General features: G+C 45.6%; 1 protein-coding gene and 1 long non-coding RNA gene across 3 annotated transcripts in view; one reads left to right on the forward strand and one right to left on the reverse strand.

Annotated features, from left to right (window-relative positions):
* Window positions 1-9,422, reverse strand: part of DSP (desmoplakin) — a 44,067-nt gene extending 34,645 nt beyond the window's left edge. For both annotated transcript variants that reach the window (XM_086370903.1, XM_086370901.1), the window contains exon 1: window positions 8,908-9,422. In XM_086370903.1, coding sequence (XP_086227029.1) covers window positions 8,908-9,107 — 200 coding nt within the window. In that variant the 5' untranslated portion in view covers window positions 9,108-9,422. The remainder of the gene's footprint in view (window positions 1-8,907) is intronic.
* On the forward strand, window positions 7,750-17,484 carry LOC147347793 (uncharacterized). Its single transcript, XR_015152804.1, has 3 exons — window positions 7,750-7,888; window positions 12,902-13,022; window positions 15,740-17,484. It is a non-coding gene; the product is annotated as an uncharacterized LOC147347793 (long non-coding RNA).
* Window positions 17,485-20,660: the final 3,176 nt, after the last annotated feature.

Here is a 20,660-nt window from a genome sequence, read left to right on the forward strand (position 1 = left end):
AAGACCTACAGCTCCCGTCTGTCGTCTGTTAAAATCTTACTTCAGTCTGAACATCCCTGGGAAACACTGTCAAAATGAGACCGGAGGAAGGGAGACCCAGGCCCCCTGAGGTTTACTGACAAGGAAAGAGAATCCAACTTGACATTTCAGCGGTCCTGTATCCGCCCTGTGACAGACCCACACAGAACCGGCTGTACTTAAATCAAGGAGGCTGTGTCTGCTCAGGATTCTGACTCACCAGACACCCAGATGCTTTGCAAGGCTGGACCTTACAGCAGAGGAGCCAGGAGAGCTTGCTTCAGGGAACACTGATGGTTTTTTGTCATTCAAATTTTTTTTAAGTCAAAAAGATTTTTTCACATAATTTTAGATCTTTTTTAGTTAATATCTGACATTTTTTAGATCTCAGTTAACTCATCTGTTAGGCTAGATAGAGTCTATCTAAAATTTCCTTAGCTCATTTGTTCTGTAACTTTATTTTATGAAGCCAACAAACGCACTACTCCTATTGAAAATAATTCAAAAGTCTACGTTCTGTTTAAAGATAATAAAGTTTCCTCTTCATATAGTGCATTTTGGGAAAATGCGAAATTACATCAGACAGGAAGAAATCACTTTTAAATAAATACTTATTTAACAAGCACATAAGGACTTTACAAATCCTTAGCCTCAAAGAAATTTTCAGAACCAGTACAAACTGGTGTTAGGGGTGCAGAGATTTTAAACCATGTTAGGAACTGAACTAAAGACGTCAAAGTTCAATTTTTAAATTTTATTTCAGTGACATGGAGGATGAAGGATATCAATGCAAAAAAAAGAAAAGAAAGAAAGAAAAGAAAACTCATTTGGGTCAAATCAATAAAAAATAATTTTGACCAAAATTAATAGCTTGCCTTGAAAAAATAACACGTGTCCTTAAAAGTCTTTAACATCTCTGAAATCCTGTTTTATCTTCAAACTCACAAAGACAAATGATTCATACAACAAAGGACCTGCCTACACTTTTTCTGAAAATCCTTCCTAAAACTTGTTTAAACAAGTAAGGGTTGCAGCAGGTTTACATAAAGCTCCCTTCATCAGAGGCTAAATGGAAAACATGGTCAGGATTTTCATCCAACTGGGCCACATGAAAGCAAGACCGGTATTATAGAGCTTTCTGTTTTATTTTACTACCTACAAGTAACAGTCATTTCTTAGAGAAAAAAAAATTCCAAAATTAACAGTGACGTCATTAGTTTAGCACTTTCCCCAAGATTATAGGAAAAAACACGAGAAAAATATTTCGAAAAGGGGCGTGCAACATTACAAGACTTTTTTTTTTAATACTTTGCTTTATAAAAGTCTTTTACAATCGTTCATGGTGTTCATTAGATATTTGACCGGTGCCCCCAACTCTGTATTTCTCGTGTACATATTTTCTCTCCCACTCGGTTCGTTCTTTCGTTTCTTCCTCCTTCCTTCACTCGGTCTCTTCTCTGTCTCTCTCTCTCTTTTTATTCATTCCACCAACACAGGACCCTGGACATGGGCCAGAAATGATGTCTTATGTGTATTCAGATTCACGGAATAATGACCTTGGAAAAACTCAATAAATATTTGATGGAAATTATGATGATTACGTAATACTCTTGAAACTTACTTTCATTAACATGGACTTAAAGTCTATCTGCTCAGCTTCTTACAAGGTTCAAAACACGTTCCATACATTGTTTGAGTTTCTTTAAAAGAGCTTAAGTAAAACATCCATGGAGTTTGTTTTTTAAAAAATCGCTTACTTCATCTAAGGAAAATACCCTACCTTTAAGACTCATTAAACACATGTCAGTGGAAACATCATGTATCAGAAGTTACACACCCAGGGCTGCAGCCTCCATGCACAGAGCTTCCCGGCACACCTCTGCCCCCATTCTGCAGTTATTTACACACCTGTCTGGCCTGCTCCTGGAGAGCAAAGTCCCACATCTCAGCCGCTTTCAACTCCTACACACACCTGACAACACAGGGCTGTGCACACAGAAGCTCTCTAACGTGTGTTTGTTTGGTTTAGGAAAGGGGAAGAAAAAGGCGAATCAAAGGCTGGTATTTCCAAAGATCCATCAGGTAGCGCGTTTACCTCACCCGAAGAGTGGGCAAAAAAATGCTGTTGCTGTTGTTGTTTTTCTATCAATGTTAGAAAGAAGCCTTCCTCTGATCCTTCGTTTTGTCCTCACCCAGAATTTCCGGAACCAGTACTCTAATCAAGGTCCACTTCCTCTCCATGCTTACCATTTTCACACGGTTTGTTGGTGAAAGGTGGGGGTGGGGTGGGGAGGGCAACCCGATTACAGATCATTAACTTCAGAAAAGAGTTTGGGGGCCACCCCCTGCTCGGCCACTTCCGGCAAGACAGCCTGTGACTTGGAGTAAGTTAGTTAGACTGGAGGGGCCTGGGGTTTCTGCAGGAACACAGCCACCTCCCAGGGCTGGCCTGATGTTTAGAGGAGGAGCCCCCGAGGGTGAAAGCCCCACAGGAACTAAATCCTCCTGCCGGGTCGCTCTAACAGAGGAGCAGTGGCTGCTGTTGTGAAATGATTCTTAGATTTCCCTTTGATTTTTCACTTTGTGGTTTTTGCCCCAATTTATAATCTTGAACTTTGCCTAATTTTAAGAATATCTTGCAGCAAATTGAGGGTAGAATGAGAAGCAAAAAAAAAAGAAGAAATGATGACTGAGTACTAAGTGCGAGGCATTTCAGACTTTGTCAAGTAATTTTTAATTCCTAAAATTATCTGTAAGATCTAAAATAAAATGTGAGACACTTCAAAGAGAGTGATACATTTTAACTGCATGAAAGACATTTTTTAAAAGGATCAGAAAAACATGCTTTCTTTTCCTGTATTAAGTGGGGATGAATATTTGACCCTTAAAAATTCAAAGCCAAAATACGGATTTCTATTTTGAATTCTGTCCCTATGTGAAAACTTACATTCCTTCTGATGTCTATAGGAAAAAAAAAAAAAAAAGTCATGTAGAAGTTATCTAGTTATCCACCAAGAAGTGAAAAAATTGAAGTTGTTAGTCTCTCAGCTATGTCTGACTCTTTACCACCCCACGGGCTGTTGTCTGCCAGGCTCTTCTGTCCATGGGCTCTCGTGGCAAGAGCACTGGAGTGGGTTGCCACGCACTTCTCCTGGGGATCTTCCCCATCCAGGGATCCAACCCGGGTCTCCTCCATTGCAGGCATATTTTTTTTTTTAACCATCTGAGCCACTACCCAAAAAGCCAACTCAAATTTTAATTTTTTTTTTTTTCAGGTGCCAGATGAAGCAAGGGAAAAATGTCTACATGTCAAGACTGAATTCCAAGCAAAAACTTAGACCTATCGGCTACAGCCTCCCACTCCTGGGTCATCGTCTTCATGAAATCTAGATTTCGAATTCCTAGGGTCTCTGAAGGTCCTGGATCCTCCCCAGCCCAGGGGGTTGGTGCTAAGGTGCCAGTGATGATGGGGCCATGCTTGCATTTTACGAGATGCTGTCTCTCGGAGTCTTGGGGTCTGTAGGGCGGTGGTTTCCACATCAGAACCACACCTGCCCATTTTCCCAGGATTGCAAGAGGGAGACAGAGAAAAGCAAAGGGTGGGGAGCAGGGCCCCAGGCACCAAGGCCTCGGACTCAGCCACTCCTTCCAGAACCTCTGAGAAGTCCGGAAAGACTGGTCGGCTGAGAGTTAGACTCCCCAAGACACACCCAAGCCCTCCTGGGATCCACCCCAAGAAGTCAGCGTGGAGGCATCAGCACTTTTTGTCTTTCCCAAGACATTTCAGCCACCTAAACAACAATGAAATTATGCCCATATTTAGAGAAAAAATTAACTACTTGTTGGAAGCTGTTCTGTAGATCTGCCCAGCAATTAGTGGGCTTAATTGCATTCCTCAGCAGATGGAAACTCTACAGGAGTGTGAATGAAAGAACACGATGGTTACAAAATACATCCCAGGAATGCAACAATTTAAAAAGAAGTAAAAACGCATTGGATAAAGAGTTTACAAGGAGAAGAGATGTTCAGGTTTGATCTTTTCTTGAGCCATGATGGTATACTGGACGCAAAGGCAGCTTAACTGCTAACTAGCTGTGTGACCTAGGCCAAGTCACGGAACTACGTTAACCTCAGTTTTCCATCTATGAAATGGGAAGTCTGTCCTGAGGCTTGAGACAACAATATACCTGGCCCATCGTGGGTGTCTGCCCTGTGGTGATGTAACTATTATTAACCACAGATCTGATATTTGTATCAAATATATTACTTAAACTTAATCACTATGTAAGTGGTATCACCTGCCTTATATTAAGCGACACTAAATCTTACTTTGCCATCATTTCCCATTTAAACATTTAGAATGACCATTCTGAGTCACCCACCCCTGAGCCTGTTTTCTCAGATTCCCCGCTGCCTCTCTGATCCAATTCTGAGCTGAAGCTGCCACTCCATCACATCTACCTCCTGTCCCACTGCCACCAAACTTGACCAGACTTTCATCACCTCCCGCCTTCATCACCTCCCGCCTTCACCTGTACAAGCCCTGAAAACAGTCTCAGAGCTCTCTGTGACGGTCTCATCTCCCTGCTCCTTCAACAGAGACCCTGACTGGCTTGGATGAAACCTGCAGTGGGCCCCCTGTGCCTACCCAAATCTCCCACCACGGAGTCTGGGTCTCCCAGGCTCTGCTCCAGCCCACCCTGCCTCCCTACTTCTTTACTGTGTCCCCACTTCAGCAAATGCTCCATAAGGAGACCACCACTCTCTAACCCTTGAACTTGCTCCCGGTTTTCCAGCTCTCATATTCTTCTCCTGTTCTTCCCTCCCACTGGAGCACTCTCTGCCCACCTGTCTCTACCAGCTGAAATTCCCCAAAGTCCAATTCAACCACTGCCTTAATAACAAAGTCTTCCAAGTGCCGCCACTATAGACGTTATCACGTCCCTTATGAAGCCTGAGTCATGGGCGCCCCTCCTATGTAACAGAGTACTTATGTCCTTATCTTCCCTTAAAGAGCGTCCACTCCCTTCCATAAGTCTTTGTATGCCCACCTTTGAATCTCCCCAACATCTAATACACAGCAGATGCTCAGGAAGCATTGGCTGAGTGAACGAATACACGCACTCAATGTACTTTCTTCCCGGAAGGACAGGACTGTCCAGCCTCATACACTTCAGCACATGGTCTGAAGGTACAAGAGGGCAGAGGGCAGACGGACGAGCCATGCGTGGACTCTGGGATTCGGGGCAAGTCTTAATCTCTTTGTCTCTCAAGTGGGAAAGTGAGGTTTATGTCCTCACCAGCATCCCCTTCCCACTCTAAAATTAAATGCAAATATGCCTGTTTAATTTCATGCTAAGAAACAGGCTTCTCTTAAAAGGTAGTTTAAAATAGGTACCAAATAGTGAGGCTTCCCTGGTAGCTCAGATGGTAAAGAAGCTGCCTGCAATCCCTGGAGAATCCCATGGACAGAGGAGCCTGGCAGGCTACAGTCCATGGGGTCACAAAGAGTCAGACAGAACTGAGCCACTAAGCACAGCACAGCACAGGGACCACACACATTCTGGTTTGGAAACTGTGAGTTCTAGAGAAAAGCGTTACCATTATATGACATATTTCTGTGGCTTAGTGACAGTGAAGTGAAAGCCGCTCTTGTGTCCAGCTCTTTGCGACCCCATGGATTATACAGTCCATGGAACTCTCCAGGCCGGAATACTGGAGTGGGTAGCCTTTCCCTTCTCCAGGGGATCTTCCCGACCCAGGGATCGAACCCAGGTCTCCTGCACTGCAGGCATTCAGTTTACCAGCTGAGCCACCAGGGAAGCCCTCAGTGACTGTATTTGGCTGGTAATCCTACAAATTCCACACTTTTATCAGCGGAAGATCTAACTGGAGGACTTGGCCACTTGGCCACCAAATTTCACTACAGATTTGTGATTTCTACAGGAAAGACTAGAGTGATTCTCCTTCATTGAGAACAGTAACATCCTACATAGGAAAAATCCAAAGTTTAAATTTTCAAAAATAAACCTCTTTCATTATTAAGCATGTAGTATGTACTAAACTTGAAAATATTAAGCTAGAGCAGCAGAAGGTAAATAAAGTCACTGCAGACTCCATGCAGTCTGAAACAAAGCCGAAAAAGACGAGGGAAGAAGGGATTGTCAGAGTGAGAACGGTTAGGTCCTAAACAGTGACAACTGTTCGAAGAAAAGGACCGACCAAGGCAAGAGACTGTAAAGCCACTTCCAAAGGAAAAATAAGATCTGGGCTCTGTTCACAATCAAATCAGTGTATTTAGGGAAGGGCTACATGCAAACACGGATCACGCAAAAAAAATCACCAATCCAATTCAGCCAATAAAGTGGGAGTTTTAGAAACAAAGGAGTTTAGATTCAACCAGTCGCTCTCATGCTGGTTTTTTAGAGGGGCTTCTTTTTGTTTTCCTTTTGTTTTTCCTTTAAAAACAAAGCACCTCAATTTAGAAAAACTTCTGGCCAGAAAAGTGCTTTTAAAATCCTTCCTCAACATTCATTTGGCAGAGGGCAGGCGGGTGAGAGATGGCATCTTGCTTCTGCAAAGTCCCTGCCAGGGACTAACAAACTCCCTCGGCACAAGACCACAAAAAAAAAAAAAAAAAAAAACCCAAAACCTGGAAAACAGGTGTGCCATGTGCAGGGACCCTCAGTCGCTGTTTCAGTAAAATGCAGACCTCGGCTTCTGCTGGCTTTTGTGTGTGTGCTGATAATGCTCGGCCTCTAAGGGCGACAGCACCCGCCAGGCAGGGGCAGGCCAGGAGAAACTCCAGTCCCTGGATCCACAGAGACCCCCGGCCACATGCCAGCTGAGGCCCCGCACCAGCCCCCCGCCGCCCCTCAGCCTGGCAGCTCCACAGCAAAGAGCAGAAAAACAACCTCCCTCGAAGTTAGGTCATTTTTCACTTGAGTCAGTTTTCCCTTCCCACAGAGATGTAAAACTTGACAGATTTACAAACACCCTTCAAGTTGGAAAAACCAAACACAAAAAAATGATGCTCTACTATGCGAAAACATTGAACCGCGCCCAAATTTAAGGTTTAAGAATTTAAGAATTCTTAAAAACCACGTGTCTTTTTATGCGGTTCATTAAGCAAGATATTAATTACAAATTTACTTCTAGGAGAAGCCAAGGGGATGAAATAGTCCATTAATAATAATGTGTATTGTCAATTTAAAACAGGAAAACAGGAGCATTTAAAAAAGAAAAACAATTTGGTTCATAAAATACGGGAAAGAAGTGGCCTTGCTAATTCTGACGGGTTGAAATGGCTTTAAATGTATTGGTGGATTTAAAAGCATGTGCTTTCCAAATACTGGAAGACTTGGAGGGGGAAGTAAAGTTTCGGATTTAAATGGTTGGCCAAGTTTTCAAACTAACTTAAACACCAAAGTGAAAATGAGCCAAAGTTTCTTCCCAGCCTCCCTAGTGGCTTGGCACATTGTTCTGGAAACCCCCAGGCGGATTTTGTTCATTAAAGAGAGCCATCCAATTTTTTAAAGAAAATTAGTAAGAAAAGAAAGAGCGCCAAGATTGAGACGGTTCTTTGTTCACGCAGAAAGGGAAAATAAAATTTCAAGGTGCTCCAGGAAGATAAAGAAATGAATAAATCGAAGCAGAAAGCACGTTGCAACTCGAGTCCGTCCCCGCCTCCAAAACCGCTGGCAAAACAAAACCCCCGGGAGAGGATTCAATTTGCTCCTCCCCAGCCTAAGGCCACAAGGCAAGGTCGGCAGTTTCTGGAACCCAGGCCTCTTTTCCCCAAAGCCCTACAAGGCAAGGACTTGCAGGGGGCGGAAAGCGGGGTGAGGGCCGAGAAATTCTCACGATTCAGGTGGGTGACCCCGGCTCCAGGGACCGGGTAAATGTAGGTTCGTTATTTTCTCCGCCCCCACCCGAGTGACCCCCCTCGCTGGATTTCCCCGCTGACTCGGAGGCAGACCTGGCCCTCTTCCCACCGCTCTCCCCGGGGCACCTGGACCAGGGCGCCCCCGGCGTGGCGGGCCGGCGGGGGTGGGACGCGGCGCCGCCCCTCCGCGAGCCCCGGCTCGGAGCGCAGGAGTCTGCGCCCGCCCTCCGCCACCCCGACACCGAGGTCGTTTCTCGGGTGCATTTGAAAAACCAGGAGACAAAGGGCGCAGGCGCGGGGCCACAGGTGTGCTCCCCAGCCGGAGCTGCGGCGCGGCCTATTCGGGCTGGGGGGCCGGGGGGCGCGGGAACAGGCCGCCGCCCCCTCCAGGCAACTCGGTCTAGGTAGCAGGAGAAGCCGACAAAGCGGAGCCTTCTCGACCCGGGACCCCCAGAGGCCGGGACGCGCAGCCTCTACACAAAAGCCTCCCCCGGCGGCCGAGCTGCCCAGGCGCCGCTGCGGACGGGGTCTCGGGGTGACCACGAGTTGGCGATGAGCAGTAGCGCCCGCCGAGTCCACCCCGGCCAGCGCGCAGGCCGGAGCCCCCGCTTCTGTACTGCTTTACTTTTGGTTACAGTTAGAGAAGTTGGCTTTGGTGGTCGCAGCCCCGTCCGCCTGACCTCCCATCTGTGGCCCTAGACTAACGCGACGCCGCGCAAAGGATAGTTCCGGGGGGCAGCCGGGACCCCCGCGCCCCGCCGGCACCCTCACCGGCCGGCCGCGGGCGAGTAGGAGCGGCTCCCTTCCCCGGGCGCACGCGCCCCCCACGGTCAGCGCGGCGCGCGCGGGACACGCCGATCAGGCCCCAGCGCGAGCGAGGAATGCGCGCAGGACCTCGGACTGACCGACCGTCCCATTTCGGGACCTGAGTTTCCCCGTCGGTCAGGGATCCCTCCCGGTCCCAGGGTACCAGGGGAGGGTGGCGGCCCCGGCCCGGTACCCACCCGTAGCCGTCCGAGTTCTGGTCGGTGACCGTGCAGCGCCGCGAGTAGTACATCCTGCTGGTGCCCCCGCCGCCGCCGCCGCCGCCGCCCCCGCCGACCCCGCCGCAGGTCATCTCGTAGCGCAGGTCGGGGCCGGACTCGGCGCGGGTCATGCGGCCCAGCGTGTTGATGCGCGGGTGCGAGCCTCCGTTGCAGCTCATGTTGGCGGGTACTCGGAGCGCCGCTCAGCTCCGGGGCGGACGCGAGGGCCGGCCGGCTCGGAGAGGGCGAGGGGCTCCCGGGAGAGGCCCCACGCCGGGGCTGAGCTGGGGACGCAGAAGGATCGCGAGGTCGCGCCTCTCTACTGCGGCCGGCCCGGCCGCTGCGAGCGCGGCAAGCGGGCGGGGGTAGGGCGCCGGGGACGGGCCGGGAGCGGGAGCTGCGGCTCGCAGCGCGGCGAGGGCGCAGAGGAGCCGGGCCGCGGGCGGGTGGTGGTGTTGGTTGGCGGGGGCGCGAGTCTCCTCCCCGCTGGCGCCGGGCGCCGAAGCCACACCTGGCCGGTTTCTTCCCAGGGCGGGGTGCGGCCGCCGCTCCTCCCCGCTCCCCCGCGGGTGTCACCGACGCGCCCCGGCCGCCCCTCCCCACCTGCGCCGCCGGCCCGCGGCTCCGCCCTGCGCGCGGGGCCTGAGTAACTCGACGGGGCAGGGGCCCGGGACCCGAGCGCCTGGGGCGCGCGGCGGGCCGAGGGCAGGGCGTGCGCGCCGCCCCGAGCTGGAGTGGAGGGGAGGGAGACGGCCCCCCCTTTTTTGAGGATTTTACGGCCCCCGGGGCGGAAATAAGCTGAAAAATAGAAGTCATTCGATTGCACAGTTACTTATTAAACATTTACTTTTGATTATCCCTGGAAACGGTGCCGGCCAAGCCTCCTCTAGAAACTATTGAGAGAACGCGTAGATGATGAGGTTTTGTTTGGAGGCTTTTTAAAAATTTTCTTTTAGTCTGGTAATTCAGAATACTGAAGAAGTCCGTTTTCCGACGCGTGAAACGAGTCCTTAGCCAGAATCACTGCTTTCCGGGGAAGTCTTCACCGTAAATAACTAATTTCTTTGGCGTGAAGATAAAGAAGAAAACACTACGGTTTCCACAGGGCACCGTGAAACTATAAATTGCAGTTTCTTTCATTCTGTCTGATGATGATCAGTCATTTTAAACGAGAAATTGCAAAGACTGCCACCCTGAGACCGTTTCCAAATTTTACTTAAAAAACTCGGGGACCACTCCTGTTTTGCGCGCCCCTGGGCACCAGCTCCTTGGACCCATCCTTTTAGAAACAGCTTTTCCACAAGTCAGGGAGCTTCAGCCTCCCTGAGAGCAGCAGAGAACCCTGGACAGAGATTGTCCACTGGCTACAGATGAGTAAAGCAGAACATTCCAGCAACTTGATCTAGGACCGCTCCCAGTTAGTGCCTGAGTGTGACCCACACCGCGGTCTTTGTCACACCGTCCATAAAAAGCTGTTTTTATACTTCAGAAAAAGTGTTCAATTACTCTGTAATAAACACCATTTAAAGATCTTTATAATAAATACTTGTCCTCTCTCTAAACAATGACAGTTAACTCATCATCTTATACAATATATTTCTGCAATGTTTATCAACTGAAAAGAACAAAAATCAAACTATATTAGTATATATATGTGTAAACTAAAAAGAACAAAAATCAAACTGTATTTGTATGTATGTGTATAAACTGAAACTGTATTTGTATGTATATGTATAAACTGAAAAGAACAAAAATCAAACTATCTTTGTATGTATATTTGCATGTTGTAAAGAGAATGGAAGTTCTCTAAAGATCCCATTTTATAGCACTCCAAATTTCCCCTCAATTTTTAGACACAAATCTTGGACAGCATATCCTTTTTCTCCACCACGAACTGCAGAGGTCACCAGCCTAAGTCCAAGCAGTTAAAGATATCATGAGATAAAAGTTTACCACTGTTAGCATGCTCAGTAATTCCCAACATTTTCTCAATTTCCTCTTCTAATAAAGGCAAATGTGATAGTGTTCAAAAGATTTCACAAACACAGATATATAGACAAGAACATTCCCCTGGAGAAGGAAATGGCAACCTGCTCCAGTATTCTTGCCTGGAAAATTCCATGGACAGTGAAGCCTGGCAGACTACAGTCCATGGGGTCGCAAAAGAGTCAGACACAACTGAGTGAGCACACACACACACGGACAAGAACAGTGCTTCTTCTGAAACTGAATCAGTGGCTGGAAGTCCGCATCGGTACAAGTGGCTGATACCCATGGATGGGAGGGGAGAAACCTTTCCAGGATATCAGTCCATAATGTATAAAATACCTCTATGTACCTCTTCATTCATCAAGTAGTTATAACCTCTTATGCGGAAGGACCAATGTTAGACTGTGGAAAACACACAGACTGTCCTCAAAAACATTATAGTAAAACTTCAATGTTAAAAATTCAGGGATTTCTTTATTTCAATAATGTGTAGTAAGAAGGTCACAGTAGAAGCCTCCTTAACCACAACACTCATCTGTGAACCAGCTCCCACTGTGGCAAAAGCTCTGCTCAACTTGGGGCAGGGAGAGCGGGTGGCGGAGGCAGGGTCCCCCTGATAATTCACACTGGGTAGTCCATGGCACAGTGTAAAGAATCCGCTCGCCAAAGCAGGAGACACGAGAGATGCGGGTTTGATCCAGGGAAGATCCCCTGGAGAAGGGAATGGGAACCCACTGCACTTGCCTGGAGAATCCCAAGGACAGAGGAGCCTGGCGGTTTCAGTCTATGGGGTGGCAAAGAGTTGGACACGACTGAGAGACTGACACGCACACACATTTAGAAAGCAGTTATAAAGCGTCTACTGTAGGCTCACTACTGGGCACTCATGTAGGATTTCATCTGCAGTAGGAAAACAAATAATTGCAATACAATATTAGGTCTGCTGTTACATGGTATGTCTTCAGAATTTCTGGGGTACAGGAAAGGGGTTAAAAAGTAGCTTTTTTCCTTACAACTAGGTTGCTGAAGTTTAGACTCCAACGTCTGGCACAGTCCTCACTAGCTGACCCGAGGAAGGTCGGCTATTTTTTCCTTCCACTTGTAGATAGGTCCCCTCGTACTGTTAGAGACACATCACTGACAAGTCACTTTCTCTCTAGCTGACCTTAAAAATGACCTTGCGGTTAGGAAACAGGCATCAGTCCTATCCTGAACATATTTTTTAAATGAAACAGAGCCCCTTGATTTCAATGAGATTAAGCGAAACCATTTACTTGCTCAAAATCCCACGGGAACTGTCTCCTATCTCTTTGGGGATAAATGATAATCCTTTACCACAGAAAAGATTTACAACTTGTGAGTTAAAATAGCTGTTCTTCCTGCCTGCCACAGAAGTTGTATCCTTTTTCTCTTTTTTGACCTCACCATGAGGCTTGAGAGATCTTAGTTCCCTGAGCAGGGATCAAACCCAGATACTGGCAGTGAAAGCATCAAGTCCTAACCACGGGACCCCCGGGGAATTCCCAGGGAAGTAGGATTCTTTAATTGAAACTTTTATTTTTCTATTTTTATGAATAAGTTATAATCCTCCAGAAATCATAAATCTGTGTTCTCGGTATTATAAAAAATAAGATCAATCTCTCCTAAAGTTGTTGAAACTGTCCGAAGCTTTAAATGAAGAAAGCAGTTTCATAAACCCACAGAAATTCCATTTCAGAAATGGGAAAATGTTTGTGAAATATATAAATTAGCCCAGAACTCTATTTTCCTTGGTTCAAGGGCCCGGGAACAGAAGAATTTTTCTGTTTCTAGTGGTTTTTCGTTTTTGCCAGAGGAGGGGGATTAACTTTTCAGAAATTGTAGAGCTGAGAGAAACATCTCAAATACAGTTTCTGTTTCTGTACTGAGGAGTTGCCCCTTGGTTTGGGGACAGATGATATCTAATAAATTGCGTGTTTTGAGCATGTTTTTTGACTCCCTTTAGCTGGACAGCATAGATACTGGAGATTCATCTGTCCTTTCCTGCCTAATCTTCTTTCATTAAGAGCCCCAAGTTGCAAGATCAGGAGGCTGGAAGTCAGAGGCATGGCTGACGATATGCACAGGTATGGTACACAGAAGACACCTGTGCCCTTGGCCAAGTGACTTCTAACCCAGCAAGCTAAACAATAATTCACATTAATTTTCTTGGGCAAGCATACAGTCACTGAATAGGATACAGGAGCGAAATAAGCTAGCCTTCAAAATATGCTCTCAAAGGAGTTTTCTAAGCTTACACTTTGTGAGGGACTACCGTTCTACAGTCTTGGGACTGGAACACTTACACAAAGTTCTACAGAGTCGAGATACAGATAATAAGCCACCAGCACCACACGGATACATAATGTGCTAAGAGCTCCATGAAGAAAATTATGAATAGCTACTCAGTATCACCAATTCAGTGGGCATGAATTTAAGCAAACTCCAGGAGACAGTGGAGGACAGAGGAGCCCGGCCTGCTGCAGTCCCTGGGGTCGCAAAGAGTCGGCCATGACTCAGCAACTGAACGACAGCCACACTCAGCCTTTACTGAAAGAATTCAAAATGTATATTCCACAGAGGATTTCAGAAACGAAATCTGCTTTGAAGAACGTTTATCCCAGGTGCTTTCAAAACTTTGAAAGCCTCAGAGCTCTCTCTGTCAAAGAAACCCTGTGAGGACAGCCAGCAGCTGGCTGGGTCGTGGTGGGGCCAGGCTGGCTGTAGCCTGCTGGGATCTCAGTCCTATCCACTGCGTTCCCTCAACACGAGAGCCTATAAACCGAAAACCACAAGTTAGTGACAGGAAAGAGGGAGTCCCAGAGAGGTTAAGAAGCCTCCTTGAGTTACTTAATAAGTAAAATGTCAGAATTCTGTTTCCAGTCTCATGCCCTTTCCACAAGGTCAAAATTCCTGTCCAATCAGGCATGAAAGGATATCTTTCTGAGCAATGATTGGTGCTAGTTTGAAACCAAAAATTATCAACTGTTACTTTCCTACACTAGACATAGGATGTTTGGAAAAGCAGTGACAAGAAAGTAATCAGCATGCTTTGCAGAAGCTACATCAAAAAGACTACTCATCATTTTTAACCACATTCCTATAGATGAGCTGATTGATTGTCTTTCTTGACTCCTTCAAGTCACAGGGCATATTTTCGATTTGGTTTGGGTGAACTGTTGTTGGCTTTTAATATGGCCTCCATCTTTTAGGAAAAGTGAAACTAGAGATTCATACACAAACAACATGAAGTCAGAATGGAAATGAAGCCATAAATGATCTGACACCTAACCTGGGGTAGAGTCTAGGGCAAACCAAATGTCACCTACTGTCTGAAGTGACCATTATTCCAAACTGTAGACATTCACAGGCAAGTTCCTCCAACCATTATCACTTTATCGTCATGAAGAATTTATTGCATTCACCTTGTTTCCCTGCTTCAGAGAGAAGTGTCCACACAAGGAAGTTTAAAGAATAAGTTCCTTAAAATAATAATAGTAAAACACACAGGGAGCTACATTCAACGCCCTGTGACAAATCACACTGGAAAAGAATATGAAAAAGAATATACATGTATAGCCGAGTCATGTGCTGCATAGAAGAAATGAACATAACATTATAAATCAGCATTCTTCAATATAATTTTAAAACTAAAAAAATAATATTACAAAATAAAATTTTAAAAACTCCTGTCTTCAATTATGTTGACAACTAAAGCAGCTAAAGCAGGAGGCAGAATATGAAACAGAAGTCAACTGGTAGTATTACAAAAACACAGAAAGTGGGAATCTAAATAGAGCAGGAGCTAGGGGAGGGGGAAAAAAAACCCATCCTCAGCTTTTTCTGACTCTAAGGTTATGACAGTTTAATTTTGTCACAGACTTGGAAAGATTATAGACCATTAGGAAGAAACACTTCGAACTCCTGATTATACACAGTGGAAAGAGGCCAGGAGAATTTACACTTCTTGCCCCGCTCTCAGCCTGTGAGGGCAGACCTCGATGCTAGCGGACAGTTTGCTAGCAAATCAAGCAAGGGGCTTGCTTAGAAGGATGAGTCTAAAGCTGGGGTTCCCCCACCCTTCGGTTATAACAGTGTGTGTGTTTACTGTAGGAGGCTCACAAAAAGTAGAAGGGAACATAGAACAGGGAAGAAAATTTCACCTAAAATGTACAATCCAGACTGAAACAATCAAGCTAAACAATTTTTGTAGATTTTCTTCTAGGTTTTTTTCCCAATAATTTTTTTTTTTTTTTAACCAAACTGATGTCAGATTCCCCATACAGATTCATTTCCAATTTCTTAAGTTAGCATTATGTCATGAGCATTTTCCAACCTCATTTAAAATGTCTTGTTAGTATTGCCTTTTTTTTTTTTTTTTAAGGGTATTATTTTGTTGTTTTAAAAAGGCTTCTTAAAAGCGGTAAGGGGCAATTGTTCGAGCTTTCTATACAGCACACCTCTGTTCTAGAAGGTTCACATTAATGGCAAATCGCATTCCCTGTGGATGAGAAACAGAGAGTGAGGCAGGGCTGGAGCAGGGAGCCATCCGAGGAAGGTGGTTATGACCATATCCAAAGGCGCGTTAGAGAAACAGTCCTGCCCTAGGGATGCAGGAAAGTGCTTGGAGGGTCTTCCCAGTGATCCTTCCTTAGCCCTGGCTTCCCTTTAGCAAGAGCTGGGCTCAACAAAAAGTCATCCAAAATCGAGAGGAGACTATGCAGGAGTGTTTCTGCTGCCATAAATCAATGCCCTTGACATCCAGTCTAACTTAATTTGTGCTTTTCTTTTTACTGATTTTCAGAATTTAACCTGAAACATTTAAACCTTGCTGACATCAGCCAGAAACGTTTCACATTCAGGAAAAAGTTATAGCACAGTTCTGAAGCAGTTTCAGCAACCCCTGAAGCTGTTCGGTCTTGCAGAGGTGGGTGTGGAGAGCTACGCGTCATTCCCGTGAAACCGTGAAACCTGTCTGACGGCCCCTGGGAGTTGTAACCACTTAGCAATTTGGCTCCAGGTGGAATCAAGCAAAGCATCTGGAGTCCTTTCCCACCCTGGCCCTCAGAAGAGATGTCATCTGTCATCTCTGAACAAGCTTTTGTCTTTCTTTACTGAATAAGGCAAAAAATAATCTCTCAATTTAAAATCTGAATTACTGTATTCCTAAAACAAAAGTCAGTATTCCTATTTAATGTATTCCTGAGAAAATATGTAATACACAAAAGGAGGGTTTTAAAACCTCCTTTTTAACTACAGAGGGACTTGACTTGTAAGAGGCACTTACATTAATATTACACTTTGGTCAGAGTTATCATTAAAAATAAATGTTAAGAAAATGGTGTGTAAATCTAAAATCTTTTTAAAATTTGAAGAAAATGAGAGTGCTTGCATAGACTGAAGGGAAAATGTAAAGTAAAAAAGGCAATTTTTAAGTCATATGGTCAGATTTTTTACATTAAAATTATAATTTTTTACATTAAAAATGGTACTTTTTTTACATTAAACATATGATTACAAGACATAAAAAAACATAGATGTTATTACTGGAAGATCTATTTGTTAGAATACACATTTCTAGTCATAGATCTTTTAAATAAACATGTGCAATTTTAAAAGAAAAACGTAGCCTTTGTACCTGGTTTTGAAAATAAAAGTGAGGTCCTTTAATACTTGAGTCTTAAAAGTCTGATATATATCAGTATGTGAAAAATAATTATAACTCAATTCATTTGTGCAGCACTTATAGTTTTTATTTTTAAAATTGTTTAAAAATATAGTAACATAAAATTCACCCTTTAAACTGTGTTTAAGTGTATAGTTCAGTGGCATTTAGTACATTCACGAAGGTGTTCGACTATCACCACCATCCATCTCCAGAATTCTCGCATCTTCTCACACAGAGATGGTCCTCATACATGGAAGACAAACTTATGGTTACCAAAGGGGAAGGAGGGGGAATAAATTAGGAGTATGAAGCGGGTAACAGAGGATGAGACGGTTGGATGGCAACACCGGTTCAATGCACCTGGGTTTGAGCAGGTTCCGAGAGAGAGTGAATGACAGGGAAGCCTGGCGGACTGGGGTCGCAAAGAGGTGGACGCTTAGCGACTGAACAACAACAGCGACGACGGGATTAACAGATAACACGCTGCTGTACATAAAATAGATAAGCAACAGGATTTACTGCAGAGCACAGGGAACTATGTTCATTATCTTGTAAGAACCTATAATGAAAAAGAATCTGAAAAACACACATATCTAACTGAATCGCGATGTTGCTATATGCCTGAAACTAATACTATAAATCAACTATACTTCAGTTAAAAAAAGAAAGTTGATAAAAAAGTAAATCAAAAGTCCTCATCACAAGAAAAAAATTGTTTTTGTAACTATGTGTGGTGGCAGATGTTCACTAGACCTACTATGTGTGGTGATCGTTTCAGAGTATATACAAATATTGAATCATTATGTTACATGCCTGAAACTAATATAATGTTTTGAGTCAATTATACCTCAATAAAAGTATTACAATTTTTTCTTCAAAAAGATATGGCAGCCACAAAATATTTTTTAAAAAGGAGATAACAAGAGAAAGAAAGGGAGAAATCCGTCCTGGAATGTTCTGACTTGCTCTAATCTGGGTCCACTGCTCTCCAGACCTGCTCCTCCACTGTTGAGAGGAAGTTTCATCCTCCCCCTAAGGGTCCCCGTTGCCCGTTGAGTGTTGGCTGGACCCTGTGTTCTGGCTTCCCGTGCCTTTCCCTCTCTTGGTTCACTCCCTCATTTTGATCACACACGTCTTCCACCTACTTTACTGAGAAGTGCCTGGGAGATAAATTTTTGAGAATTTGTGTGTCCCAAAGCATTCTTTTCCCACTACTACACATACTTAGCTGATAATTTGGTTGGGTATGGAAATCTAGAACAGAAATATTTTCCCTCTGATTGTTGGAAGTCTTGTTCCATTGTCTACTGTTTGTGGAACTGTGGTCAAGAGGTCCAAAGCCACTCGGGTTCTTGGTACATTTTATGAAACCTTCAGTTATCAGGATGTTCTATCATTTTTCAAACACGAAACTGGCAGGAAGCCTTCCCGGTTGGCTCTGTGGTAAAGAATCCATCTGATACAGGTTTGACCCAGGAAGATCCCACATGCCTCGAGCGCATAAGCCCATGCGGCACAGCTACCGAGCCTGTGCTCTAGAGCTGGGGAGCCTCAACTATGGAGGCCCACAGGCCCTGGGGCCCGTGCGCCTCGACAAGAGAGTAGGCCCTGCTCGCTGCAACTAGAGAAAAGCCCGCGCAGCAACAGGGCCCAGGACAGCCCCAAATCAGTTCAGTTCAGTCGCGCAGTCGGGTCTGACTCTTTGCGACCCATGGACTGCAGCACGCCAGGCCTCCCTGTGCATCACCAACTCCCAGAGCTTGCTCAAACTGACGTCCATTGAGTCAGTGATGCCATCCAACCATCTCATCCTCTGTTGTCCCCTTCTCCTTCTGCCTTCGACCTTTCCCAGCATCAGGGTCTTTTCTAATAAGCCAAAAGTAAAAATAAATAAATAAATAAATTTCTTTTTTTTTAAAACTTGCAGGGGAGGTGGGTTCAACCTAAACATCCTTCTTGCATTTCCCCAGTGTAGGAGAAAACAAGTATATTATGGCTGGCAGAGAGTTTTGTGGCAATAAAATCAGCAGTCAGTAAACATGGTGGTTATAGGAAGAAAATGAAAGTGGGGCTTTTTCAATTTAATAAATACGGTCCATGAATGAATGGACTCCCTTAAGAATAGGGGAAAGGAAGGCCCTTTTCTTTCTTTCTCTCCTTCCTTCTTTCTTTCTCTCTTTCACCTGTATCCCTTTCCAGAAATGGTTCCTTCATCTGGAAGAATAACTTCCTCCACAGTCACTCAGCCCTCTTTCCTGAAAACGAAACACAGGCAGGCAGCCCGCTCCAGCGCCACCTCCAGGCTCCACCCGCTTCCTCCTGCTCAGGCGACGCCGAGAGAGGAGGGGCGGGCCCAGGCCAGCCCAGGCGACCGCAGGAGGAGGCGGGGCCGCACCTGGCTCCTCCCACCGCCTTCCGGCTCCTCTCCATCCCTCTGTCAGTCGGCCCTGTGTCCCCACCCAGCGGGCTCCCCCTGCTCCGCAACCACCTTCCTCCTTGCAATCCGAGTCTCTCTTGTCGGCAATTTAGCTGCTTGGTTCAGTTTTTCCTCTCTTGAAGTAACCCATTTCCACTACCCACCTTAATCGAACGACTGTTTTATCTTCCCAAGTCTCCGAGGGGAAAACGCCCAGCCTGGAGCTCAAATCACCTCTCTTCCTTGACTCTGTTGATGCCTCGTCTTCCACGTTCCTCGGGGATCCGACCCTCCAATTTCAGCATGTCGCCTCTGTAGCTAAACATTCACCTGCCGTGGTTTTTAAAATGTCATCTTGTACATCTCAGAATCATCAGTATGCGTGTTGGCCAATGGTTTAAATGACCACATGAAGAATTCATAGAGACAAGATAAGACACAGAGACAGTTAGGCTCTCCTTAATCTCTATTATTTCCTTTGTTGTTCTTGTTTAGTTGCTAAGTCACGTCTGACTCTTGCGTTATCATGGACCATAGCCCACCAGGCTCCTCTGTCCATGGGATTTCCCAGGCAAGAATACTGGAGGGGGTTGCCGTTTCCTTCTCCAGGGGATCTTCCAGACCCAGGGATCGAACCCGTGTTTCCTGCATTAGCAAGCGGGTTCTTTACCACTGAGCCACCAGCTGGGGAAGCCCCATTATCTCTTATTATGCTATTAAACGCTCTCTCTCTGCTTCCATAGTTGTTACTAAGATCATGGCATCTGGTCCAATCACTTCATGGCAGATGATGGGGAAACAATGGAAACAGTGAGAGACTTTATTGTGGGGGGCTCCAGAATCACTGCAGATGGTAACTGCAGCCATGAAATTAAAAGACGCTTGCTCCTTGGAAGAAAAGCTATGACCAACCTGGACAGCGTGTTAAAAATCAGAGACATTACTTCACCAGCAAAGGTTCATCTAGTCAAAGCTACGGTTTTTCCATTAGTCATGTATGGATGTGAGAGTTGGACTATAAAGAAAGCTGAGTGCTGAAGAATTAATGTTTTTGAACTGTGGTATTGGAGAAGACTCTTGAGAGTCCCTTGGAGTGAAAGGAGATCCAACAAGTCCGTCCTAAAGGAAATCAGTCCTAAATATTCATTGGAGGGACTGTTGCCAAAGCTGAAACTCCAATACTTTGGCCACCTAATGTGAAGAACTGACTCATTGGAAAAGACCCTGATGCTGGGAAAGATTGAAGGCAGGAGGAGAAGGGGACGACAGAGGATGAGATGGTTGAATGGCATCACCAACTCAATGGAGAAGAGTTTGAATAAGCTCCGGGAGTTGGTGATGGACAGGGAGGCCTGGCGTGCTGCAGTCCACAGGGTTGCAAAGAGCTGGACATGACTGAGCGACTAAACTGACTGACTGACTGACTGGTCAGGGACTCCGTCTGCTCGGAATGGACACGTGGTGTGGATATCGTTTTCCTGCTCCAGACTAACCTTCTGAAAGTTTCCCTCCTCACCTTACTCACCATCTCAACATCACACTGACTCCCTGCTGGCAGCAGACAAGACGCACACTCCCAGCCTTAGGATCCAGAGCCCTGCACAACTGTACCCCAACCTACCCTCTACCCACCCTGCACTT

This window comes from Bos grunniens, chromosome 23 (assembly GCF_055505025.1).
Source record: "Bos grunniens cultivar Pamir isolate PY7600 chromosome 23, Bosgru_T2T1.0, whole genome shotgun sequence".
In the NCBI taxonomy this organism is placed as follows: domain Eukaryota; kingdom Metazoa; phylum Chordata; class Mammalia; order Artiodactyla; family Bovidae; genus Bos; species Bos grunniens.